Source organism: Camelus ferus, chromosome 5 (assembly GCF_009834535.1).
Source record: "Camelus ferus isolate YT-003-E chromosome 5, BCGSAC_Cfer_1.0, whole genome shotgun sequence".
In the NCBI taxonomy this organism is placed as follows: domain Eukaryota; kingdom Metazoa; phylum Chordata; class Mammalia; order Artiodactyla; family Camelidae; genus Camelus; species Camelus ferus.
In genome coordinates, this window is record NC_045700.1 from 69,152,139 (window position 1) to 69,178,857 (window position 26,719).

General features: G+C 35.8%; 1 protein-coding gene and 1 long non-coding RNA gene across 20 annotated transcripts in view; both read right to left on the minus strand.

Annotated features, from left to right (window-relative positions):
* The window catches only part of ABI2 (abl interactor 2), a 110,236-nt gene extending 83,517 nt beyond the window's left edge, over positions 1-26,719 (minus strand). For 7 of the 19 annotated variants that reach the window (XM_032480038.1, XM_032480034.1, XM_032480033.1 and 4 more), the window contains exon 1: positions 26,398-26,704. In XM_032480038.1, coding sequence (XP_032335929.1) covers positions 26,398-26,514 — 117 coding nt within the window. In that variant the 5' untranslated portion in view covers positions 26,515-26,704. Of the gene's footprint in view, positions 1-26,397 lie in introns of all 19 variants that reach the window. The other 12 variants (XM_032480040.1, XM_032480023.1, XM_032480028.1 and 9 more) reach the window with 10 other exon arrangements.
* On the minus strand, positions 3,741-17,074 carry LOC116663741. The gene is made up of 3 exons (XR_004320039.1): positions 16,755-17,074; positions 16,001-16,002; positions 3,741-3,751 (listed from the first exon to the last, which is right to left on the minus strand). It is a non-coding gene; the product is annotated as an uncharacterized LOC116663741 (long non-coding RNA).

Below are 26,719 nucleotides of genomic sequence, written 5' to 3' on the forward strand. Positions count from 1 at the left end.
CTCCACAATCTGAAGTAATTTGTAACTACAATTACAAATGCTGGAACAATTATTTATAGATTGATTTCCCTTTTCATATTTACATTTTTCCATCTACCAAAAAAGTATAATGAGGAAAAATGTTAAAGCACAGATGATCATAAACATAAAAATTCCAGGCAGAGGTCCCAACAGGCTAAGACATCAAAGGTCTTTCAGCTGTCTTCCTCCATCTCATCCTGATAGATGGAAAGAAATCAAGTGATACAACACTCTAATTCAAAGGCAAAAGAGATACTAGAGTTTCAATAAGCAGTAGAACAAGCACAAATTTAAATACATGATGTATACCCCCAAACAACTAACAAATGTCTTAACAGTAAAAGATCAAGTATTAAAACATTTACGGGGCAAGTAAAAAGTAAAAGGCACAACTCAATTAAATGGTGAGTACTATGTTAAATATTCCTCTTACAGACCAGGGTGTATCAGTAAGGATTCAGTTACAAGAGACACTGCCACATTTTTGACAGAATTTTTTTACAAAATTCTAAAATTAATAGGAAATGACAAAAGGCCCCAAATAGCCAAAGCAATCCTGAGAAAGAAGAACAAAGCTAAAGGCATCACACTTCCTGATTTCACACTTATTACAATGCTAGAGTAATCAAAACAGTATGATACTGGCATAAAAATAGACATACCAATGGAACATAAATTAGAGCCCAGAAATAAAACCTCACATAACCAGTAAACTTGTATTTGACTAAGGAGACAAGAATATTCAATAGGGAAAGGATAGTCTCTTCAATAAATGGTGCTGGGAAAAATGCATAATCACATGTAAAATAATAAAACTGGACCCCTAACTTGCACCACTCTCCAAAATTTACTCAAAATGAATTAAAGACTTAAACATAAGACCTGAAGCCCTGTAAAAAGAACTCTTAGAAGAAAATGCAAGGGAAAGATTTCCTTGACATTGGTCTTAGCAACTACGTTTTGATTATGAAATCAAAAGTACAAGTTACAAAAGCAAAAACAAACAAGTGAAAATACATCAAAATAAAAAACTTCTACACAACAAAAGAAACCATCAACAAAGTGAAAAGACAACAGCCTATGCAATGGGAGAAAATACCTGCAAATCATGTATCTAATACAGCATTAATATTCAAAATATAAGGAAGATAAGGAAGTCATACAACTCAAGAGTAAAAAATCAAATAACTGAACTTAAAAAACAAGCAGAGGAACTGAATAAACATTTTTCCTAAGAAGACAAACAAAAGGCAAACAGGTACAGGAAAAGGTGCTCAACATCACTAATCATAAGGGAAACACAAATCAAGACCAAAATAAGATCTCACTCCTCAGAGAATGGTTATCATCAAAAAGACAAGAGATAACTAGTGTTGGTGAGGATGTGGAGAAAAAGGAAAATATGTGTGTGCACTATTGGAGGGAATGTAAGCTGATACAGCCACTATGGAAAATAGGATAGTTTCCTCAAAAAATTAAAAATAGAACTACCATATAATTCAGCAATTCCACTTCTGGATATATATCCAAAGGGAATAAAATCACTATCTCACAGAGATATCTGCACTCCCATATTCATCACACCATTATTTACAATAGTCAAGATATGTAAACAACCTAAGTATCTATCTATCAAAGAATAAAGAAGATGTAGTATTAATCAGCCACGAGAAAGAAGGAAATCCAGCCATTTGGAACTACATGGATGGATCTGGAGGGTATTATATTACATGAAATATGTCAGACAAAGACAAATACTGTATGATCTCACTTATATGTGTAATCTAAAAAAGCCAAACTGGTAGAAACAGAGAATGGTGGGTACTGGGGCCAGGGGTGGGGACTGGAGGAGACAGTCATCAAAATACAAATTTCCAACTGTAAGATAAATAAGTTCTGAGGATCTAACGTACAGCACGGTGACTATAGTTAAAATAATGTATTACACACTTGAATGTTAAGAGAATAGACCTTAATGTCAGCCATTATATAAAAAAAAGTTTTTTTTTTAAGTTTCTTCTTTGTAGCACAGGGAACTATGTTCAATATCTTGAATTAACCTTTAATTAAAAAATGAAAACAAGTATATGTATGCATATGCATGGCTGTGACACTGTGCTGTACATCGGAAATTGACACATTGTAACAGAGTGTATTTCAATTAGAAAAATTATTTTAAAAAGAGACTAGATCTTAAATATTTTCACCACACAAAAAAGAAGGTAACTGTGTGAGACAGAAATGTTTACTACTCCTATTATAATAATCAGTCACTATATACGTGTATCAAATCATCACATTGTATACCTCAAAGTTACAATGTTACCTGTCAATTATATCTCAATTAAGCTGGGAGAATAAACCAGTCCATATTCAGTCTGAGAAATTTATACAAGGCTTCTGAGTGTTTACCAAATAACAGCAAACATTAGAGGAGTAAGCTTTAGATGTACATGTATCTAACACGTTTACACCACAAACAAAACTGCTGACATTAAATTTGTATTACAAGTATCCTTAATTTCTCCTTCTGATATTTCACTGTTAGTATATACAAATGCCACAGATTTCTGTATATTAATTTTGTATTCAGCAACTTTACTAAATTCACTGATGAGCTCTAATAGTTTTCTGGTAGCATCGTTAAGATTTTCTATGTATCAAAAAATAAAACAGATCTTCTATGTATCAAGTCATCTGGAAACAGTGAACAGCTTTTTGTCTTCCCTTCCTATACGGATTCCTTTTATTTATTTTTCTTCTCTGATTGTTGTGGCTAAGACTTCCAAAACTGTGTTGAATAAAAGTGGTGAGAGTGAGTATCCTTGTCTTGTTTTTCATTTTGGAGGGAAAGCTTTCAGCTTTGTAACAATGAATATGTCACCTGTGGGTTTGTCATATATTGGCCTTTATTATGTTGAGGTATAGTTCCTCTATGCCCACTTTCTGAAGAGTTTTTATCATAAATGGATGTTGAATTATATCAAAAGCTTTTTCTGCATCTTTTGAGATGATCATACAGTTTTTATTCTTCAATTTGTTAATGTGGTGTATGTATCACACTGATTGACTTCAGAATACTGAAAAATCCTTGTATCCCTGGGATAAATCCCACTTGATCATGGCATATGATGATCCTTTTAATGTATTGTTGGAGTCAGTTTGCTGGTATGTGGTTGAGGATTTTTGCATCTGTACTGATCAGTGATTTTTTTTTTTTTTTTTGACCAAACAGGTTTTTACTGAAAGACTGTAACACAAAAGCAAGCTGGGGAAAGGGGGTACAAGGAGGTGGGGGCCCTCCTGCAGAATCTACTCTGACTCCCATGAACACAAGGAGGGAGACAGGAACTCAGAAAGGAATTTTCTGTAGTTTTCTTTATTTGTTCTGTCTTTGGTTTGGGTATTAGGGTGATGGTGGCCTCGTACAATGAGTTCAGAAGTGTTTCTTCCTCTGCAATTTTTTGGAATAGTTTCAGAAGGATAGATGTTAACTCTTCTCTAAATGTTTGGTAGAATTCACCTGTGAAGCCATTTGGTCATGGGCTTTTTTGTTTATTGGGAGCTTTTAAATTATCAGTTCAATTTCAATACTGGTCGTTGGTCTGTTCATATTTTTTATTTCTTCCTGGTTCAGTCTTGAGAAACTTTACCTTTCTAGAAATTGTCCATTTCTTCTAGGTTGTCCATTTTATTAGCTTACAGTTCCTCATAGTAGTCTCTTACGATCCTTTGTATTTCTGTACTGTCAGTTGTAACTTACCCTTTTTCATTTCTGATTTTATTGATTTTGGCCCTCTCTCTTTATTGCTGATGAGTCTGGCTAAAGGTTTATCAACTTTGTTTATTGTTCAAAGAACCAACTTTTAGTTTCATTAATCTTTTCTACTTTTTTTTAGTCTCTATTTCATTAACTTCTCTGATTTTTATGATTTCTTTTCTTCTACTAACTTTGGGTTTTCTTTGTTCTTCCTTCTCTAGTTGCTTTTGGTGGAAAGTTAAGCTGTTTGAAATTTTTCTTATTTCCTGAGGTAAACTTGTATCGCTACAAATATCCCTCTTAGAACTGCTTTTGCTACAAGAAATTAAGGAACAATCCCATTTACCATCATATTAAAAAGAGTAAAATACCTAGGAATAAACCTACCTAAGGAGGCAAAAGACCTGTACTCCAAAAAATATTAAGATGCTAATGAAAGAAATTGGAGACATATATACCATGTTCTTGGACCTGAAGAATCAATATTGTTAAAATGACCATACTACCCAAGGCAATCTACAGATTCAATGCAATCCCTATCAAATTACCAATGGTATTTTTCACACAACTAAAACAAAAAATTGTTAAATTTGTATGGAAACACTAAAACCCCAAGTAACCAAAACAATCTTGAGAAAGAAGAACAGAGCTGGAGGAATCAGCCTCTCTAATTTCAGACTTTACTACAAAGCTACAGTAATGAAAACATCATGGTACTGGAACAAAAACAGACACATAAATCAATGGAACAAGACAGAAAATGTGGAAATAAACTCATGTACTTATGGCCAATCTATCTACAACAAAGGAGGCAAGAACATACAATGGAGAAGAGAGTCTCTTCAGTAAGTAGTGCTGGGAAAACTGGACAGCTACATGTAAAAGAATAAAATTACAACATTCTCTAACACCATATACAAAAATAAACTCAAAATGGATTAAAAAACTAAATGTAAGACCATATACTATAAAACTCTTAGAGCAAAACATAGGCAGAACACTCTCTGACATAAATCAAAGCAGTATTGCTTTAGATCTGTCTCCTAGAGTAATGGAAATAAAAGCAAAAACAAACAAGTGGACCTAATTAAACTTAAGAGCTTTTGCACAGCAAAGGAAACCATTAACAAAATGAAATAACCTACAGAATGGGAGAAAATATTTGCAAACAATGCAACAGACAAGGAATTAATTTCCAAAATATACAAACAGCTCATACAGCTTAATATCAAAACCACAGAGAACCCAATCCAAAAATGAGCAGAAAACCTAAATAGACATTTCTCCAAAGACATACAGATGGCCAACAGGCACATGAAAAGATGCTCAACATCACTAATTATCAGAGAAATGCAATCAAAACTACAGTGAGGTATCACCTCACACCAGTCAGAATGGCCATCATTAAGAAGTCTACAGGGGGGCGAGTATAGCTCAAGCGGTAGAGCGCATGCTTAGCATGCATGAGGTCCCGGGTTCAACCCCAGTACTTCCTCCAATAAATAAATAAATAAACCTAATTACCTCCCCCCACCAAAAAAAAAGTCTACAAATAATAAATACTAAAGATGGTGTGGAGAAAAATGAACCCTCCTACACTGTTGGTGGGAATATAAATTGGTGCAGCCACTATGGAGAACAGTATGGAGGTTCCTTAAAAAACTAAAAGGAGTTTCCATGTGATCCAGAGATCCCATTCCTGGGCATGTATCTATAGGAAACTCTAACTTGACAAGATACATGCACCCCAATGTTCAAAGCAGCATTATTTACAATAGCCAAGACATGGAAGCAACCTAAATGTTCACTAACAGATGAATGGATAAAGAAGATGTGGTATATACACAGATACAGTGGAAAATTACTCAGCCATAAAAGAGGATGAAATAACACCATTTGCAGCACTATGGATGGACCTACAGATTATGATATTAAGTGAATTAAGTTAGACAGAGAAAGACAAATATATCATTTATATGTGGAATCTAGAAAAATGATACAAACGAACTTATTCACAAAACAGAAACAGACTCATACAGAAAACAAACTTATGGTTACCAAAAGGGAAAGTGGCAGGGGGAGGATAACATATCTATACACTATATATAAGCAGATAAACAATAAGGACCTACTGTATAGCATAGAAAACTATATTCAATACCTTGTAATAACCTACAATGGAAAAGAATATGAAAAAGAATACATATACATATAAATGTATAAGTGAATCACTTTGCTGTATACCTGAAACTAACACAACGTTGTAAATTAACTGTACTTCAGTAAGAAACGGTTAAACATTTATATATTTTTTACTTACACATATTAATTATACATATTAATACATTATAAACAGATGTATGGATGATAAAAACCTGGAAACAATATAAACTTACTATCAATAAATGTAAATTTATTCTTCTATGTATTAAACTAAGTGATTTAAATTCTTTTTGTGAGGTTGCCCTGCTCTCCTACATTTAGAATAAGAGATTTTAAGGGAAAAAAAAAGGAATCATTATTCAACCAGTATCTCCTGGCAGAAAACTTGTGGTACTACATATGGGAAAAAGTTGACATCCCTTATTGGCTCCGCTATTCAGTCTTGTTTTGTAGATTCTGGAAGTTCCTCACAATGCCTTTCCTTGTCTCTATTCAAAGTTTTCAACAGATAAGCGGATAAAGCCAAACAATGGTCAGCACGAACAACAAAAGAAAAGTAGGCCCATGTAATGTTTAGTTCAAATCCCACTAATTCAGAATTTACAACAGAGGCTCTTCATTGGAATTAAAATGGTAACAGAACTAGACTGTCAGCTCCATGACTTACCTACCACTGATTTCCCAGCATGGGCAGATGCTCAATAAATATTTTTTGAATGAACAAGAAAAAAAAGTATAATAAAAATGTTAAATGGTATGAGTCATAAGTTCAATCATTTCACTCAACAAAGCACAGGGGACATGGACAAAAAAGTGAATACAGTTTCTCTCTTTGCAAAAGTTTAGTTCAGCAAAGTCAGAGCTAAGTTCCAATTACCTAATTTTTAAAAATAGGAATACTTCTGTTGCTCACTTCCCAAGAAGTTGTAGATCAGCTCAGACATTCGGTAAGTGTCCACTACAGAATAAGTCCTGCATTAAGTGAAAGTAACTCAACTGAATTAACTCTAAAGCACCAGCCATGTGTGAAACAGTATTGTCAATTCTGTTGGTCATATCTGCATAAATATGCTGGGCAAATGAAACACCAACTTCATTTACCTGTACATAAATGTACCTCTTTAACTTCGGAAAAGTAATATATTGCACTGCTCTCAAACAAGTATTTTCTCCTGCTTACTAGAAAGACCTAATATATTCGTTTAACAAATACTTATTTAATGCCTGTTTTGTCCCAGGCACTGTTCCAGATACTTGCAATGAAAAGGAGACAAAACTCCCTGCCTACACAGCAATCACATGCCAGAAGAGGGAGATAAGCAAATAGATAAATACTCTATGTTAAATGCTAAGTAATATGAAGAAAAACAAAGCATGGAAAGAAAAGTACAAGCAAAGAGGAGTGTGAACAAAGAGTAGGAGTATGTTATAATCTTACAGATTAACAGATACAAACTACTATACATAATACAGACAAGCAACAAGGGTTTACTGTATGGCACAGGGAACTAGAGTCTATATCTCACATTAACCTATAATGAAAAATTATCTAAATATAGATACACATATATGTAAAACTCAATCACTTTGCTGTAAACCTTTAACACAGTTTCGTGAATCAACTGTACTTGAATTGAACATATAGAGAGAGAGAGACTAAGGCTAAGTCTCTGTTAAATAAAAAAAAGATCCAGTCACAGTAAATGCAAACTAAAAAGATCCCGAGTCAGAAGTATGCCTGGCATATTCAAGAAAAGGAGGCCAAAGTGGCTGGAGTAGAGTGAGCAAGGGAAGGGGAGAAGTATACCAGGAGATGATTCAAGATCAGAAGCTCGATCATTTGTGCCTTGTATGCAATTTTAAGGACTCTGGTTCTTACACCAAGTGAGATGTGAAGTCCCTGAGTGTTGTGATCAGAATAGTAACATGATCTGATTTAGACTTTTAAAAGATCACTCTGGCTGCTGTTCTAAGACTAGCTGAAAGGCTAGATATAATCTAAGTGAGGGATGAAGGTGACTTGAACCAGGTTAGGTGCAGGAGAGGTGGTGAGTAGTAGTTAGATCTAGAAATGTGAAGACAGACCTAGTTGTTAGCCAATGCAAAAGAGAAGAATCAAAAATAGTACCAAGCAAGGTATTTGCCTTAAGTATCAAGGAGGTCAGAGTTGTCATCTACTGATAAAGGAAGGACTATAAAAGAAGCTAAGAAGCTATGTTCAGATTCCATGGTAGGCCCTCTCAAGGATGACCACATCCTAATTCCTGGAACCCATGACAAAAGGGACTTTGCAGATGTAAAGTTAAGACCCTGAGATGGGAAGGTTATATGAGTGGACCCAATGTAATCATGAGGTCTTTACAGGGGGAAGGTAGAGAGTCAGAGTAGGCAATGAGACAACAGAAGCAGAGAGAGAGAGAGAGAGAGAGAGAGAGAGAAAGGCATGTGATGATGGAAGAAGAGGGACAGGAAGAGGTGTGAAAACAGAAGCAAAGGTCTGAGTGATGCCATTGCTGGCCTGGAAACTAAAGAGGGTCATGGGCTAAGGAATGTGGGCAGCCTCTAGAAGCTGAAGAAGGGAAGGAAACTGATTGCCCCCTAGAGCTTCCAGAAAGAACAGTTCTGTGGCCTATTTTAGACTCCTGACCTCCAGAACTATAAAATAGTAAGTTCACATTGTTTTAGGCCACTAAATTTGTGGTAATTTGTTATAGCAGCAATAGAAAATTAATGCAGGTACAACAGTGTGAATATTTAGAAAGTAAGAACTATATGTATTATCAGAATTTTTGTATTATAACAAAATCTCCTACCAAATTTGAAAGTAACACCAGTAGGACAATAAGGTTGTATAGGCAAAAGGTACTGTGTCAAGTTAAACAAACATCTTAGCATTTATTTTTTAATTTTTTTCAGGCTCAAGTGTTGTTATTTTTCTCTTTTGTCCTGAGTTCATACTGCCCAAATATCCTAGATGGTTCATCATACTAGCCCCACTCCTAGACCATGTCCTTCCCAGAATAACTCAAAATAAATGTAGAACTGAGGTGTGAGCACCCACAGAAGAGTGTCCAAAGGCAGCCAGCCCTTGAGAAGATTTGGGGTGGGCAGTCAGCTGAATCACTCCCACTCCTTTAGCATCATGTGATTGTTGAGGTGGGGGTTGGGGGATGCTGGTTTTGCCCTTCTTTCCCCTGTGAGTGTGGAAACTAAAGATTCCCCTCAACCCCATCCTGCCCATCTAGCCCCTTCATCACAGGGGGAGGATAATTTTCCCAAATTTTTCCCCCTTTGTTTTCCCCCAACACTTTAAATCAACTGTACTTCAATTAAAAAGCAAACAAACAGGGAACCCCCATAAGGCTCTCAGCTGATTTCTCCACACAAACACTACAGGCCAGAAGGGAGTGGCAAGATATATTCAAAGCCCTGAATGAAAAAAAAGATGCAGCCTAGGATCCTTTATCCAGCAAGGCTATCCTTAAGGATAGAAGGAGAAATAGAGTTTCACAGACAAAAAAAAGCTGCAGGAGTTTAGCAACACTAAACCCATGCTAAAAGAAATATTGAAAGGGCTATTCTAAATAGAAAAGCAGCAGGATGCTACAGAAATGAGAAACACACAACTGGAAAGGTGATAACTCATGAATTACAAATAAAGTAAACATGAAATTATAAAAGAAGACATACAAATCACTGAGAGTGGGATAGGGAGGCAGGGAAATATAGAATATTTTTTTCTTTCTTTTTTAAATTTTTTTAACAGTAGGATGGGTTTGAGATCATGTTACTATCAGTTTAATAAAAACAGTTATAGTAATGGGTTAACAGATTTACAAAAAAAGGTAACCACAAGCCAAAAATTTACAAAGGAGTCACAAAAATTAAATAAAATCCATGATAATACAAAGGAAAATTACCAAACCACAAAAGGAAGAAGAAAGGAACAAAGAGGATATACCAAGTCAACTGCAAAGATAAGTTCAAAATGGCAATAAACACACATCTATCATTAATTACTGTAAATGTTAATGGACTAAATGCTCCAGTCAAAAGACACAGAGTGGCAGACTGGATAATAAAGCAAGAACCTTCAATATGCTGCATACAAGAGACCCACTTTAGGGAGAAGGACACATACAGATTGAGAGTGAAAGGATGGAAAAGGATATTCCATGCAAATGGAAAAGCCAAAAAAGCAGGTGTTGCAGTACTGATTTCAGACAAAATAGACTTTAAAACAAAGGCCATAAAGAAAGATAAAGAAGGACATTTTATAATGATTAAAGGAGTGATACAAGATGAGGATATTACACTCGTTAATATATATGCACCCAATATAGGAGCACCTAAGTACATACAAGAATTACTAACAGAGATAAAGGGGGATATTGATGGGAATACAATCATAGTTGGAGATTTTAACACTGCATTAACATCACTAGACAGATCTTCCAGACAGAAAATAAACAAGGCAACAGAGAAATTAAATACTACAATAGAAAAACTAGATTTGGTGGATATTTTCAGAGCATTACACCCCCCAAAAATAGGATATACATTCTTTTCAAGTGCACATGGAACATTTTCCAGGATCGATCATGTACTTGGGCACAAAAGAAACCTCAACAATTTTAAGAAGATAGAAATTATCTCAAGCATCTTTACTGACCACAATGCCATGAAACTGGAAATCAACAACAGAGAAACAAAGGAGAAAAAAAGGAAAGCATGGAGATTAAACAATATGTTACTGAAAAAACAATGGATCAATGAGGAAATCAAAGCTGAAATTAAAAAATACCTTGAGACAAATGATAATGAAAGCACAACCACTCAAAACCTATGGGACACAGCAAAGGCAGTGCTAAGAGGGAAGTTTATAGCGATACAGGCCTTCCTCAAAAAAGAAGAACAATCTCAAAGAAACAATTTAACCCACCACCTGAATGAATTAGAAAAAGAAGAACAAAAAGCCCCAAAAAGCAGCAGAAGGAAGGAAATAATAAAGATCAGAGAGGAATTAAATACAATAGAGATTAACAAGACCATAGAAAAAATCAACCAAACCAAAAGCTGGTTTTTTGAAAAAGTAAATAAAATCGACAAACCTCTGGCCAAACTCACAAAGAAGAAAAAAGAGAGAGCACAAATTAGCAAAATAAGAAAGGAAAATGGAGAAATTACAACAAACAAAATAGAAATACAGAATATCATATGAGAATATTATGAAAAACTATATGGAACCAAACTGGATAACTAAGAGGAGGTGGACAAGTTTCTGGAAACATACTGTCCACCAAAACTGAATCAAGAAGAATCTGAACACTTGAACAATCCGATCACTAGAAAGGAAATAGAAATAGCAATTAAAAACCTCCCTACAAATAAAAGTCCAGGACCAGACGGCTTCACTGGGGAATTCTACCAAACATACAAACAGGAACTCATACCAGTCCTTCTCAAACTCTTCCAGACAATTGAAAAGGAGGGAATACTCCCAAACTCATTCTATGAAGCCACCATCACCCTGATACCAAAACCAGGCAAAGACACTACAAAAAAAGAGAATTATAGGCCAATATCACTGATGAACATAGATGCCAAAATCCTCACCAAAATTTTAGCAAATAGAATCCAACAACACATAAAAAAGATTATACATCATGACCAAGTGGGGTTCATCCCAGGGACACAAGGCTGGTTCAACATACGCAAATCAATCAATGTAATACATCACATCAACAAGAGAAAAGGACAAAAACCACATGATCATCTCAATCGATGCAGAAAAAGCATTTGATAAAATTCAACACCCATTTATGATAAAAACTCTCGCCAAAGTGGGTATAGAGGGTACATATCTCAACATAATAAAAGCTATATATGACAAACCTACAGCCAGCATAGTACTCAACGGTGAAAAACTCAAAAGCTTCCCACTAAAATCTGGGACAAGACAAGGATGCCCACTATCACCACTCCTATTCAACATAGTCCTGGAAGTCCTAGCCACAGCAGTCAGGCAAGAGAAAGAAATAAAAGGGACCCAAATTGGAAAAGAAGAGGTAAAAGTGTCATTATATGCTGATGACATGTTACTATATATAGAAAACCCTAAAAGGTCCACACAAAAGCTACTAGAGCTGATTGAAGAATTCAGCAAGGTAGCAGGTTACAAAATTAACGTTCAAAAATCAGTTGCATTTCTTTACACTAACGATAAATCAACAGAAGAAGAAAGTAAAGAAACAATCCCCTTTAAAATAGCACCCAAAGTAATAAAATATCTGGGAATAAATCTAACCAAGGAGGTGAAAGAATTATACAGAAAACTATAAACCATTGATAAAGGAAATTAAAGAAGACTTTAAAAAATGGAAAGATATTCCATGCTCTTGGATTGGAAGAATCAATATTGTTAAAATGGTCACACTGCCCAAGGCAATCTACAGATTTAATGCAATCCCTATCCAATTACCCAGGACATATTTCACAGAACTAGAAAAAATCATAATAAATTTCATATGGAACCATCAAAGACCTAGAATTGCCAAAGCATTACTGAAGAGAAAGAAAGAGGCTGGAGGAATAACTCTCCCAGACTTCAGACAATACTATAGAGCTACAGTCATCAAGACAGCATGGTATTGGTACCAAAACAGACATATAGACCAATGGAACAGAATAGAGAGCCCAGAAATGAACCCACAAACTTTTGGTCAACTCATCTTCAACAAAGGAGGCAAGAATATACAATGGAATAAAGACAGTCTCTTCAGCAAATGGTGTTGGGAAAACTGGACAGCAGCATGTAAAACAATGAAGCTAGAACACTCCCTTACACCATATACAAAAATCAACTCAAAATGGATTAAAGACTTAAACATAAGACAAGATACAATAAACCTCCTAGAGGAAAACATAGGCAAAACATTATCTGACATACATCTCAAAAATTTTCTCCTAGAAGAAATAAAAGCAAGAATAAACAAATGGGACCTAATGAAACTTACAAGCTTCTGCACAACAAAGGAAACCAGAAGTAAAACAAGAAGAAAACCTATGGAATGGGAGAAAATTTTTGCAAGTGAAACCGACAAAGGCTTGATCTCCAGAATATATAAGCAGCTCATATGACTCAATAAGAAAAAAATAAACAACCCAATCCAAAAATGGGCAAAAGACCTAAACAAGCAATTCGCCAAGGAAGACATACAAATGATCAAAAAGCACATGAAAAAATGCTCAATATCACTAATTATCAGAGAAATGCAAATCAAAACTACAATGAGGTATCACCTCACACCAGTCAGAATGGTCGTCATTCAAAAATCCACAAATGACAAATGCTGGAGAGGCTGTGGAGAAAGGGGAACCCTCCTACACTGCTGGTGGGAATGCAGTTTGGTGCAGCCACTATGGAAAACAGTGTGGAGATTCCTCAAAAGACTAGGAATAGACTTACCATATGACCCAGGAATCCCACTCCTGGGCTTGTATCCAGAAGGAAATCTACTTCAGGATGACACCTGCACCCCAATGTTCATAGCAGCACTATTTACAATAGCCAAAACATGGAAACAGCCTAAATGTCCATCAACAGGTGACTGGATAAAGAAGATGTGGTATATTTATACAATGGAATACTACTCAGCCATAAAAACCGACAACATAATGCCATTTGCAGCAACATGGATGCTCCTGGAAAATGTCATTCTAAGTGAAGTAAGCCAGAAAGAGAAAGAAAAATACCATATGAGATCGCTCATATGTGGAATCTAAAAAACAAAAACAAAAACAAACAAACAAACAAAAACAAAGCGTAAATAAAGGACAGAAATAGACTCACAGAGAATACAGACTTGTGGTTACCAGGGGGGTGGAGGGTGGGAAGGGATAGACTGGGATTTCAAAATTGTAGAATAGATTACACTGAATAGCACAGGGAAATATACACAAAATGTTATGATAACTCACAGAGAAAAAAATGTGACAATGAGTGTGTATATGTCCATGAATGACTGAAAAATTGTGCTGAACACTGGAATTTGACACAACATTGTAAAATGATTATAAATCAATAAAAAATGTTAAAAAAAAAAAAAAAAACAAAGAGCTATTGCCCATCCTGGGGAAAAAAAAAAAAAAGCAAACAAACAAACAACCCATTTAAAATATGGGCAGAAGAACTGAACATTCTTCCAAATGAGGAAATGCAGATGGCCAACAGGAACATGAAAAGCTGCTCAACATCACTAATATCAGGGAAATACAAATCAAAATCACAATGAGACACCATCTCACACCTGTCAGAAAGGCCATCGTCAAAAAAAACACCAGTAACAAATGTTGGCATGAATGTGGAGAAAAGGGAAGCCCCAGTACACTATCGGTGGGAATGTAAATTGGTGCAGCCACTATGAAAAACAATATGGAGGTTTCTCAAAAAACCCCAAAACGGAACCACCATATGGCTCAGCAATTCCACTCCTGGGCATACACCTGAGAAAAACAAAAACATTAATTCAAAAAGATACATACACGCTGCTATTAAAGCAGCACAATTTAAAATTGCCAAGACATGGAAGCATCCCAAATGCACATCAATAGATAGCCAAAGAAGATGTAGCACAGTGGAATACAATCACCCATAAAAAAGAAGGATATTTTGCCATTTGTAGCCCTTCATTTACTTTTTTTTTTTTTGCACTTCAAAAACCAGAATTTTGTAACTGTCATAAATACTTCTATTGCATCAAAAACAACAAAATATCTAGAAATGAACTTAAGCTAGGAGGTTACCTAAACTCTGAAAATGTAAAACGCTAATGAAGGAAATTGAAGATGATACAAAGAAATGGAAAGGTATCTTGTACTCCGAATTAGAAGAATCAACATTATCAAAATGGTCATACTGCCCAAAGTAATCCACAAATCCAATGCAACCCCTGTCAAAATACAACATTTTTCACAGAACTAGAACAAACAATTCTAAAATGTATATGGAACCATAAAAGACTCCTAATTGCCAAAGCAATCTTCTGTAGGTCTTTTTTTCTTTCTTTCTTCTTTTTGTTCTCTTTCCTTGTGATCTGATGACTAGAGAAGTTCTTTTAATATTTGTTGTAAAGCTGGTTTGGTGGTGCTGAATTCTTTTAGCTTTTGTTTATGTGTGAAGCTTTTGATTTCTCCATCAAATCTGAACAGATAGAGTATTCTTGGTTGTGAGGTTTTTCTTTCATCTTTTTAAATACATTGTGCCACTCCCTTCTGGCCTGCAGTTTCTGCTGAAAAATCAGCTGATAACCTTATGGGAGTTCCCTTATATGCTACTGGTTGCTCTTCTCTTGCTGATTTTAATATTTTTCTCCTTATCCTTAATTTTTCTTAATTTGATCACTATGTGCCTTGGTGTGTTCCTCTGTGGAACTCTTTGCATTTCCTACACTTGGGTGACTGTTTCCTTTCCCAAGTTGGGGAAGATTCCAGTGATTACCTCTTCAAAACATTTCACAGGTCCGTTCTCTCTTTTCTCTTTCTGGGACCCTTATAATGAGAATATTAGTGCATTTCATGTTGTCCCAGAGTTCTCTTAAATTATCCTCATTTCTTTTCATTTTTTTTTTCTGTTCTGCAGTAGTGATTCCCACTAATCTGTCTTCTAGCTCACTGCTCTCTCCTTCTGCCTCATTTAGTCTATTCTTGGTTCCTTCTAGTGTGTTATTCATTTCAGTAATTTTATTCTTTAACTCTGGGTATTTATATTTTCCAACTCTTTGCTAAAAACTTCACTCCATGCATCTATACTCCTCTTGAGTTCTCTGAACATCTTCGCCATCATTACTTTAAACTCTTTCTCGGATAAATTGCCTATCTCCTCATCACTTATTTCCTCTTCGGGAATTTTATCTTGTGCCTTGGCCAGGAAGATGTTCCTCTGCCACCTCATATTATCTGTCTTTCTATTTGTATTTTTAGCTAGGTTAGTTACATTTCTCTACTGTGGAAAAGTGGCCCTCTGTGGGAGATGTCCTATACATCCAAGCAGTACACTCCTCTCTTGTCACCCAAGGGCCAGGGTCCAGTCAGTCCCGGCGTACAGTCTGGTCTGTGTTTGTGGATTCTTTCTACAAGCTTCAGGATTGTTGTTTTCTTATTTCTGGAATCTGGACCCCAGTGGATGAGGCTGGACTAGAGCCTTATGCAGGTTTCCTGGCAGCAGGAGTTGGTGCTGCCCACTGCTGGGTGAAGCTTGGTCCTGGACCTCTGGTGGGTAGGCCATATCTAGGGCTATGTCTAGAGGTGGTTTGTGGCTCAGGAAGTCTGCTGGTGGGTGGGGCTGTGTTACCACCCAGTATGTTGTCTGGCCTGAGGCTTCCTAGCCCTTAAGCCTACAGGCTGTTGGGTAGGGCTAGGTCATGGTGCTAATGATCCAATCAGTATGTCAGTCTCCAGGAAAGCTCATGTAGATGAACACTCCCAGAATCTTCACCACCAGCTTTTATATTCCCTGGATGACCCACAGCCATCCCCTGCCTCCCCAGGAGATCCTCCAAAACCACCGAGTGGGTGTGGCCCAGGATCCTATGAAATCACTGCCTCTTCCCTCTAACCTGGTAAACGCAAGATTCTGTGCACACTTCCCAAAAGAATGCAGTCTCTGTTTCCCTCAGTCCCATGGGGTTCCTGGAGTTAAACCCCAATGGCTTTCAAAACCCAGTGTCCTGGGGTCTCCTCCTCCTCCCAATGCCAGAACTCGAGGCTATGGAGCATGATGTGGAGCTCAGAACTCTCATTCCTCTGTGACTTAATTATTCTTCAGCTTGTGGGTCACCCACCTGAGGGGTATGGGGCCCGATAATATCATGAGCACACCCCTCCTACCATCCTGCTGTTGTTCCTTCTTTATGTTTCAAGTTGAAAATCTTTTTTGCTAGGTTCCAGTCTTTTTTTCCCCATGGTTGTTTAGCAGTCAGTTGTGGCTTTGGTGTAGTCACAAGGAAAGGAGAGCTCTTGGTCCTACTACTCTGCCATCTGGACCGGAAATCAACATCTTAGCATTTAAAATAAATTTCCTCATATATATAGTCCAAAATGGGAACAGTAGTCATAAACTAAATGGTAATATTTGGTCACATAGGATCTGAAGACTTATTGCTGAACCTCTGAACTCTGCAGAATTTGTCACCCTGATAGATATTTACTCTAGGAGGCCTTTCCCATGTAAATCCCTCCATCTTGGCAAACTGCTGGAAATGCTGAAAGTTATAATGGTTATGCTCTAAGTCAACATATAACCATAAAATGGATATAACCATAAATTCACAAATGGGTAAGCTGATTTTCATATTTATCAAAAGAGGCCGTGAGTTAAGAAAAAATTAAGAAGTATCAGTCTAAAGCAATTAAGTTTTGGAACAAAGTCCTTTAACCCAGGACATCCATAAGTAATATGTCACTATTTCTAGAAAATTAAAATACAACTATCTGTGTGTCTGTGAATTACAACTTTACATAATGAACTTTAGTTGTGAAAGCTGTGAAATCCTGCTTAACTAGAAAAATTCAATCATAATAAAGTTGTAGTTCAATAGGATAAGTGAAATTAGTATGTAAGTCTAACACCACAGACACAAGCATCTTGGAACCTCAAATGCAGTCAAATCTTGTCCTATCAAAATCTTTTAAAATAAAAAAAGTAACTAGTTAAAGACATGCCCCTAAAGAGCAGTGTAAAAACATGACAAAAATAAAACATGTAAGTCTTCAATATATATTAACAGTGACTGTAGTAACAGCAAACACTTACACACCATGTTTTACTGATTGTAGTATGAACTTTTTCTCATATTTTAATGTTACTGAAATTGAAATGGACTGTGTCAGTTAAGTGAAAGTATTTTAAGTGTTTCAATGTTCACTAAGTGACACATAAAATGGTGCATCTTAAAAATTGATAGTCTTAAACCTTTAAAAATTGTGAATCACTATATTGTACACCTGTAACTTATGTAATATTGTATATCAACTATATTTCAATAAAAAAAGTCTTAGATTTGATTAGACATGTATTGTTTTATCTGTCTTAACTCATTTCATCTGCGTACCCTATGAAATAGCTGCTATAACTGTACCACCTCAGAGATTAAGAAAACTGAGAGGTTAACCTCTCAGTCACATGGCCACTAAAATTAAAATTATATTAAATATAATTACAATAATTAACATAATACACATATTTTCAGTTTTTTATAACCATTTTAATGATCTCAATATGAAAAGAAATTTGTTTTGTAAATAATAATGCTCTAAGCCTTTACAAGCAATCCTTCTGCATACACAAATATAGCATATAGCGGAGAGCATAAAGAGCAGCCAATATACAATATATACCTGTTTGACCAAGCTTGCTTATTGTAACAAATTTCTAGACATTATTAAAAGTCTATTTCTTGTAAAAAAAAAAAAAAAAGTCCTATAACTCAGAATGCACACTACTTCACTGATCAAACTGCTTATAATCACAAATTTTTAAAAAATCCATCTTGCAGTCAAACAATGTCATTCACCTTATCAAGACCAAAAATAAAATGAACACCTCAAAAGATACAGGAAAAAAAAATGACAAAATGTAACATCTATTCATGGTTTAAAAAATATTCTGAGCAAACTAAGAATAAGAGAGAACTTCTCTCAGTTGATAAAGAGCATCCACAAAAACCTACCACTAATAAAGGTGAAAGACTGACTTTTCCCTGAAACACTGTGAACAAATAAAGGATACAGGTTCTCGTCACTCGTATTCAACATTATATTAGAGGTTCTAGCCAGTGCCATAAGGCAAGAAAGGGAAATAAATGGAAAAGGTTAAAAAGGAAAAAATAAAACTATCTTTATTGACTGATCTTTATTTACTGTATTTACTGATTTAATGTCTACATTAAAAAAAAATCCCCAAGAATCTTCAAAAAAAAAAAAAGCTGCTATGTTTAATATGTAAATTTAGCAAGGTCACTGAATAAAAGATCAATATACAACAGTCAATCCTACTTCTATATACTAGTAATGAACAATTGGAAACAGAAATTTTAAAAATAGTTCTATTTATTACAGCACAAAATCATTTAATAATTAGGGTCAAATGTAACAAAACATGTTCAAAATTTGTATTCTAATGATTAAAATGAGAAGAGAAATCAAAGGAAACCTAAATAGAGAGAAATACCAAGTCCACAGATTAGAAGACTTAGTATTATCAAAGTGTCAATTTGCTGCAAAATATCTACAGATTCAATGCAATTCCGTTCAAAATCCCGTCAAGTCTACAGAAATTAACAAGCTGATTCTAAAACATATACTGAAAAAAGCAAAGGACTTACAATAGCCAAAACAAAACTGATAAAGAACAAAGTACAGATTCATACCACTTGATTTCAAGACTTACTATAAAGCTACAGGGTGGCATGGAAAGAATATACATGCACAGATCAAAGGATCCAAGTGGAGTCCAAAACAGAACCAAACACATATGGTCAACTGATTTTCACAAGATGCCAAGGGAATTCAATGGAGAAAGGAATCTTTTCCACGAGTGGTTCCTGAACAATTAGATAGCCATTTGCAAAACAAACAAAAACCCTTGACATACCTCATACCCAGTAGAAAAATTAATTATAAATGGATCACTGACTTAACTGTAAAACCTAAAATTATGAAGTATCCAGAGGAAGAAAAATAGGAGAAAATATTTTTGACTGTAGGTTAGGCAAAGGTTTCTTAGCTACACCACCAAAAGCATTAACCAAAAAAGAAAAAACTGATATACTGGATTCCATCAAAATTTATTAACTTCTGCTCCGTGAAAGACACTATTCAAATGAAAAGACAAGACACATAACGGGAGAAAATATTTGCAAAATACATTTCTAAAAAGTATTTGTATTCAGAATATGTAAGGAAATCACCAAAGTCAACAATTACAAAAGAGTTTAAAAAAAAAAAAGTTTAAAAAATGGACAAAAGATCTGGACACACACTTCATCAAAAGAGATATACAGATGATAAACAATCACATGAAAAAATGCTTAGCAACATTACTTATCAGGAAAATGCAACACAAAACCAAGGCAATATTACTAACATCTATCAGAATAGCTAAAAGCTAACAATCTGACAAAACCAAGGGCTGACAAAGATGAGAGCTACTGGAACTTTGCTGGTGGGGATGTAATATGGTACCATCATTTTGGAAAAGAAGTTCAGCAATTTCTATAAAGTTAAACATCCAGTCACCATATAACCCAGGAATCCCACTGTTAAATAATTACTGTCCAGGCAAAAAGAAGGCAAGACCTGACAACTATGTTCAAGTCCTAACAAGCCCTTGTCAGATTCAGAAAGTCCATATTTATATAGATTGAAAGGAATAGTAGCAAAAGCTGAGTCCCTTGTGCAGAGCAACCCCAAAACAAAAGGGGCCATATAATTGGAATATGGATGATATAACACTCTTTCTGAGGAGTCAATGCCATGCTACAGCTGGTTTTATAGCCTGCAGCTGTGCCCTAAAAGAAACCTCAAAGAAAACCTCATCTCATCAGAACCAGGAGGTGATGAGAAACTGTATCATGACAGCCTCCTTTGAAGATAAATGAGAGCCAAAAGGGATGTTATGGGCTCCTTACAAGGCTTCCATAATCTCATATTCCAAGAAGATCACAAGGTGTTCTATCAAGACTCAGATCACCTGCAATCCAAGCTTTCCCTACGTAGCCTACATGGATACATGCAGTATCATCAGAGTGCCATGATGGAGCCAATTCCTTAGATTTATCCAAGTGAGATAAAGACCTATGTCCCATCAATACCTACTTGCAAATGTTTATACTATATTCATCACTGGCTAAGACTAGAAAATTTTACATTGTGGTGGTATTATAATTTGCATAGTATAATACAAATTGTTTTATATAAGTATAAAGGTGTATGAATTTGTCAAAATTTATACCTTAAAACTTATACCTTAAAAATGTGAACTGTATTATATATGTATTATACTTCAATAAACCTACCTTTGAAAGTAAAATGAAAAAAAAAATTCGTGTTGTAAATGATTCAAGGTAAAGCTATTTTGAGGTCCAAAACTTCTACATCGAAGTATATATTACTTGTATAAGAAGAAATAAAAAGTAAAACTCTGTTTCCCACAAGGCAAAGGCTGCAGAGTAATGCTAAGAGAATATAAATGTTGCTTACAATTTCTAATAGGAAAAATTTGCAAGACAAATTGAGTTAATCACATTCAGTCTATAAAATAATTCAGTGCAATCTCTAGTATATTCAAGTACGTATTTCTGACAATCAGTGACTTTTAATTAGTGTCAGTGTCTACTATATGTACCACACCCTATGGCTAATGCAAGGATATTGGGAAAAAAAAAACAAAACTTCAAGTTATAAATCTATCCTCCAGAAGCTTTATATCCGGAGAAGGAACACCAAGTAAATAAAAGATTCAAAGTAGGTGTTGTACCACATGCTACTTCATGAAGCCCACCTATTAAGAAGCTCCATAAAAATTCAACCATAAACTATCAAGTCTACAAATAATCTATAATTTTCAAGGTATATGTTTATCCACCAAAAGATCATATTTATACACACAGCCACTGAATACTATTAAAATTTCTTGCATTTTAAAAGGACAAAGTAATACCCAAAGATCTCATGCTTAAAAATATCTCTACTATCTTACACACAAGTAAACTCACTTTGTTATAAACGATTCTCTGGGAGAGGAAAGAAGACCCTGAACAAAGTAAATCTATCACACATTTATGTATTAATTGTACCAAGGTAAGTTGACAAAGTGAAAGGAGAGTTTATTAATTGTCTGGGTAAAAAGCAATTTCGCACCTAGGAATCCCTTCAAGGTAGGACAAAATAAGTGCAGTTGGGAGTCCTTGGATCAATAAAGGGAATTATGAGACTAATTAAGTGCTTTGGAGAAGAAGAGGTATTAAGTGCACAGACAACAAAATTATTTTTTTTTAATTTAACAATTAAATTTTTATTTAAAATTTTAAAAATGTTTCATTTTAAAAAAGAGTAAAGGACTTAGAATATAACTTAGCCTGTGTTTGCAGTCTTGTCAAAGATATTCATAATGACTGGTTTATCAATGAAAATCCAATCACCAAACATCTCTGATGGGACTAGTTTTTTTTTTTTGGTTTTTGGGGGGGTTTTTTTGAGGATAAATCTTGGTCAAATTCTGATGGGTTAAATCACCTCAATCTAGGGAAATTCAATCTCCCTAATTCAGCCTGATGTTTACCTACATAGTTCACTCCTCTCTGTGGAGGTAAAAAACCCAAGTCACAGGGAAGGATGCAAACATTAGTCCTCAAATTTCTAGTTTTAAATGACCTCCTCTTTCTGCTTCTTCATTCTAAGTACTAAGATTCCTGTATCTGTGAGAACAAACAGAAGTCAAACACATAAATACAAACCTCCCTTCTGTATTATCTATGACCATCCATAAAAAACAAAGACTAGCACCATTAAAAGTTTCTTTTTAAAGCAACATATAAAAGTAATATAGAACATGAACCCATTTTCTAAAAATACTTGACATTTAGTTGCGCCTATTAAAAAACTTCAAAGTATAAATACCAAATATATATTCAAAATGATTGGGCAAATTCTTAATATCTATTTATATTTTCTAACAGTTTTCAACAAAGAGCACGTATTCTAACGGTTTTTATAAAAATGTTAAATATTTATATTTTAGTAACTACTTTTTTATGAAATTGATTAGTTACAAGCCATGATTCTAATATCCCCTTTCCTGCAATTTTTCATGAATTCTAAGAGTATCTTTGTTGATAAAGAGAAAAAAGGAAAACTACTAATGACATCTCTATTATTCAAAAAAGAAATATTTCACATAAAACATTTAGGTAAATTCTTAATTTCTCTTCTTCTGAGCAAAGCCATGTTATTGGATTATTTTGTTTGTAATCCAAACCATGGACAAATGAGATCTTATTATGTATCTATGTGAACTAACATTCACAAAAAGTAATAACTTTTTTTTTAGTTAAAGTTCAGCTGATTTACAATATTGTGTTAGTTTCTGGTACACAGCATAGTGATCTCTTTTTATCTAACAAAAGGAAAGTATTAATAAGTTGATTTTTCAGATTTACTTTAAGAAAGTAATTGATAATCTTATTTCACCTACCAAAACATTAAGCAACCCACTTTATTATTAAATTCTTCATTAGTAAATATGTAGATTCCAAATTAATCAAAACATGTTTTAAAAATTCTGTACACTTTCTAGATTTGGCATCAACGTTTATATTAATAAATGAAGGGGAAAAAAACAGGTTTTACATGTATCTCCAAAAAGTCCTTAACAATTACTAAGTTCCTTTCTACAGGCAAGAAATAAAACCAATCAGGGAAACAGCAAATTGTAGTTATAACTTTTTATTCACATTGTAGAAAAAGTTTTGACTATCACTTTTAATAGAGGTTGAAATAAAATAATCTAAATTTTTACTGAAGATGATTTTTAAAATTTCTAATGTTAACTGCATTAGTAACCTGGAAAATTACTACTTACAATCCTGCTCTGTTAAGTTTTGTGTGTGTTAACACAGGCAAAATCTGATCAGTCCTGATGCCAACAGATAATATTTCAGAAGTAGATTTTTATACAATAGGAACAATTTAAACAGAGTATGACTGTTTTCAGAAGGACAGCACAATCATTTTCCTTCCTCTCCTCAGTTTTCACACTTAAAATTCACACTTAGAATATTCTTATTTAATTTTTTTATATTCCCATGCATAAAACCAGCTATTTAATAATACTGAACAAGGAACCTTACATACATTTGTTATATACGATCAACAGATTTGTCTTCTTCTGCTCTACAGGCAAAAACTGTATTTCCACAAAATTAAATGAGTAAGTTAACCTGACCCAGTGGTTAAGACATGATGCTTCAATAAGGCTAAATTGACCATGTGATCACTGATGCCACCAATTAACTTTCATCTATTGATGGGTCACAGGCAGTATCAAAACCCCTGCTTGTCAGATCATTGGTCACAAGGAAAGCCAGCCAAATGTGCAGCTAAGTCAGCACAAATCCACTATCACCATGTTCTATTTATCAACTTTAGTACAAACAAATCATGTTAAGAGTTGTCATCTAGGGAGAAAATTATTATATTCCCATTGGATCCTAAAACAGATGATAATCTAAGAGGTAAAATTTTAGATACTAATTTGAAGAAATAAGATTTTTAAAATCCAAATCCATTTCTATTAATCAGTATTTATACTTTGAATTTTAACATACCACCACATTAAATTCTGAGTCCCATTATTAAGGCAAGATGATGGCAGTAACATTCTTCTTTTTTGAACTGAAAAAATGCATGAAATATATAAAAACCTGACAACTGCTTATCCCTTTAATCTCTCAGCTTTATTAACTCAAGCACTTTTATATAACAACTGTAATCTAAGAGGAATGATGCCATTAAATTACAATAAAAATTATTTTCCAAAGACAGACAAATCTGTTTTTTTAAACATATTGGTAATAACCGCAACTCAATCACTTTTTCACTCGCAATTTCTCTTCTGACCTGTAACTCTTTCCCATAAATTGTTGCACAAGACAATGGAACTACTACTTCAATCCTTTTGATTTGCCTCTTCCAGAGATTGTGAATTCCCTGAAAATAGCATAGCTTCCGCTGGTCCTTCTTCCCACCTGCAGCCCATTAGAGTTTAAACTGACACACAATATGGTATTCAGCTGCTCACAAATCAGCCTCTCCTACTAATTACAGTAAGAAATTCTGTAGACGCTGGGTGTGCATCATCAACCCATGTCCTAGTGCCAGGCTATAGAAGACTTTCAAATATATTTAGTGAAAAACTGAGCAACTGAACCTTTGAATCTCTCCCAGCACACTCAGTATCAGCAAAGCATCCTACAAATACGGACAGTTGTATTTTTTATATCAATCTTTGACTGAAAACACATTCTTTTCCTACTAGCCATACTTCCAACTGCCTCTTTGGAGGGAAAAGACTTGGATTGTCTGGTTCATTCTCCAAAACAAATATTCCCTGTAAGAAATAACAGAGTTCAGCGTATGTCTCGTCAAGTAAAATCCCACAGTACCATCCCTGATTAACCATGCGGTCCTCACAAAATTTATGGACCTAAAAATTTTAACACCCTATTTTTGTTTGTTTGTTTTACACTAAGACTTGAAAATGCTTCCCAATACAGCTGATGTTAAGGATGCCTGGAGAGATCGGAGCAGGAAAAAAAAGCCATGGTGAAGAAATAATTTAACATACTTCTTCCATTTCCACCTTTATCACAAGAGAATTTAAATACGAAGGGAAAAAATGTAGAACCTGTGATTCAGAGTAAGCCATAAAGAAAACAAAAGATGCTGAATTCGCAAACTGTGCATTTTAAACTAACCTTTCAAAAAATTTTAAAGAGGACTTATTTTTAATTCACCAGAATCTTTTGCTTGTTCCCGGAGCAGCTGGATTTCATCTCACCCAATATCCCCCGCCTCATACACACAAATACACACACACAGCACTACCACTCAGTCCGTGTGCCAAATGAACCATCACGGGAAAAATTAAACCATAAGGATCATATCCTAATTCTCTCTGAAAAACAGTCACAGATTTTTTTCCCGTGGGCAAATTACCTATTCTAACGGAACTGGCGGGGGCGTGGGGGGGGCAGTTCATTATCATGCAGCTTCTTATTCTCCATAGGCAGAAAAATGGCAATAACTTCCAACAAGAGACAACTACTCTTATGCTGTATCCCTGGCCAGAATCTACAAACAAACAAACCAAAAAACCGGTCTTTTGAGGCATTCACACGAACAGAAAACTGAGGCACTTTACTTTGCAGCAATATAACCCCTTAAAAATCCTCCAGAGCTTGGGGGAAGGGTGACCCATCAATCCCCCACACTCTTGCCAAATGGGGGAGCAGGAATCTGTCAAATAGAAAATGCCGCTCTCTGCCTCCTCCGCCATCCCGAAAATCGACGGGCACCGAGTGCGGGGGCGGTCAAGAGAAGGAGAAGCGGGGAGGCGGAGATACCCCCCCCCCACACACACACACACACACAGCGCAGCGAGGGCTGATTCATGGTTTTAAAATGTTTTAAAGCTACAATTTTCTCCAACTGGGGAATTCTCACTCGTTCCCCTGCCCCAGCTCCCACCCTGCTCCTCATGGGTGCTCAGCTCGACCATGTCCCTGCCGCGGCCTCGGCACCCTACGCCCCCAGGAGCGGGGCCCCCGGGCCCGGGGTCCCCCACGAGCCGCTCACCACCAGAGGCCCGACGCGCCCAGGCCGCGAGATGGTCGCACCTGGATGTAGTTGTTCTCGCAGTAATCGGCCACCCGTTCCAGATTCGTGTAACTGTCGAAAAGGGCCCGGCGGCCCCCCGGGATTTCCTCCTCCAGCAGCATCTGCAGCTCCGCCATCTTCACATCCTTCTCCTCCTCATACAGACCGCAGAGGCAGCGGCGGCGGCGGCAGCGCCAGGGAAACCCAAGACTGGGAGAGGAGGAGCCGCGGCGACGGCGGCGGCGGCAACTCCGGAGGAGCGAGAAACACCCCCCGCGCGCGACAGGGGAGGGGGCAGCAGGAACGGAGGCGGGGCGCGAGCCGACGGACTCGGAGGACGGT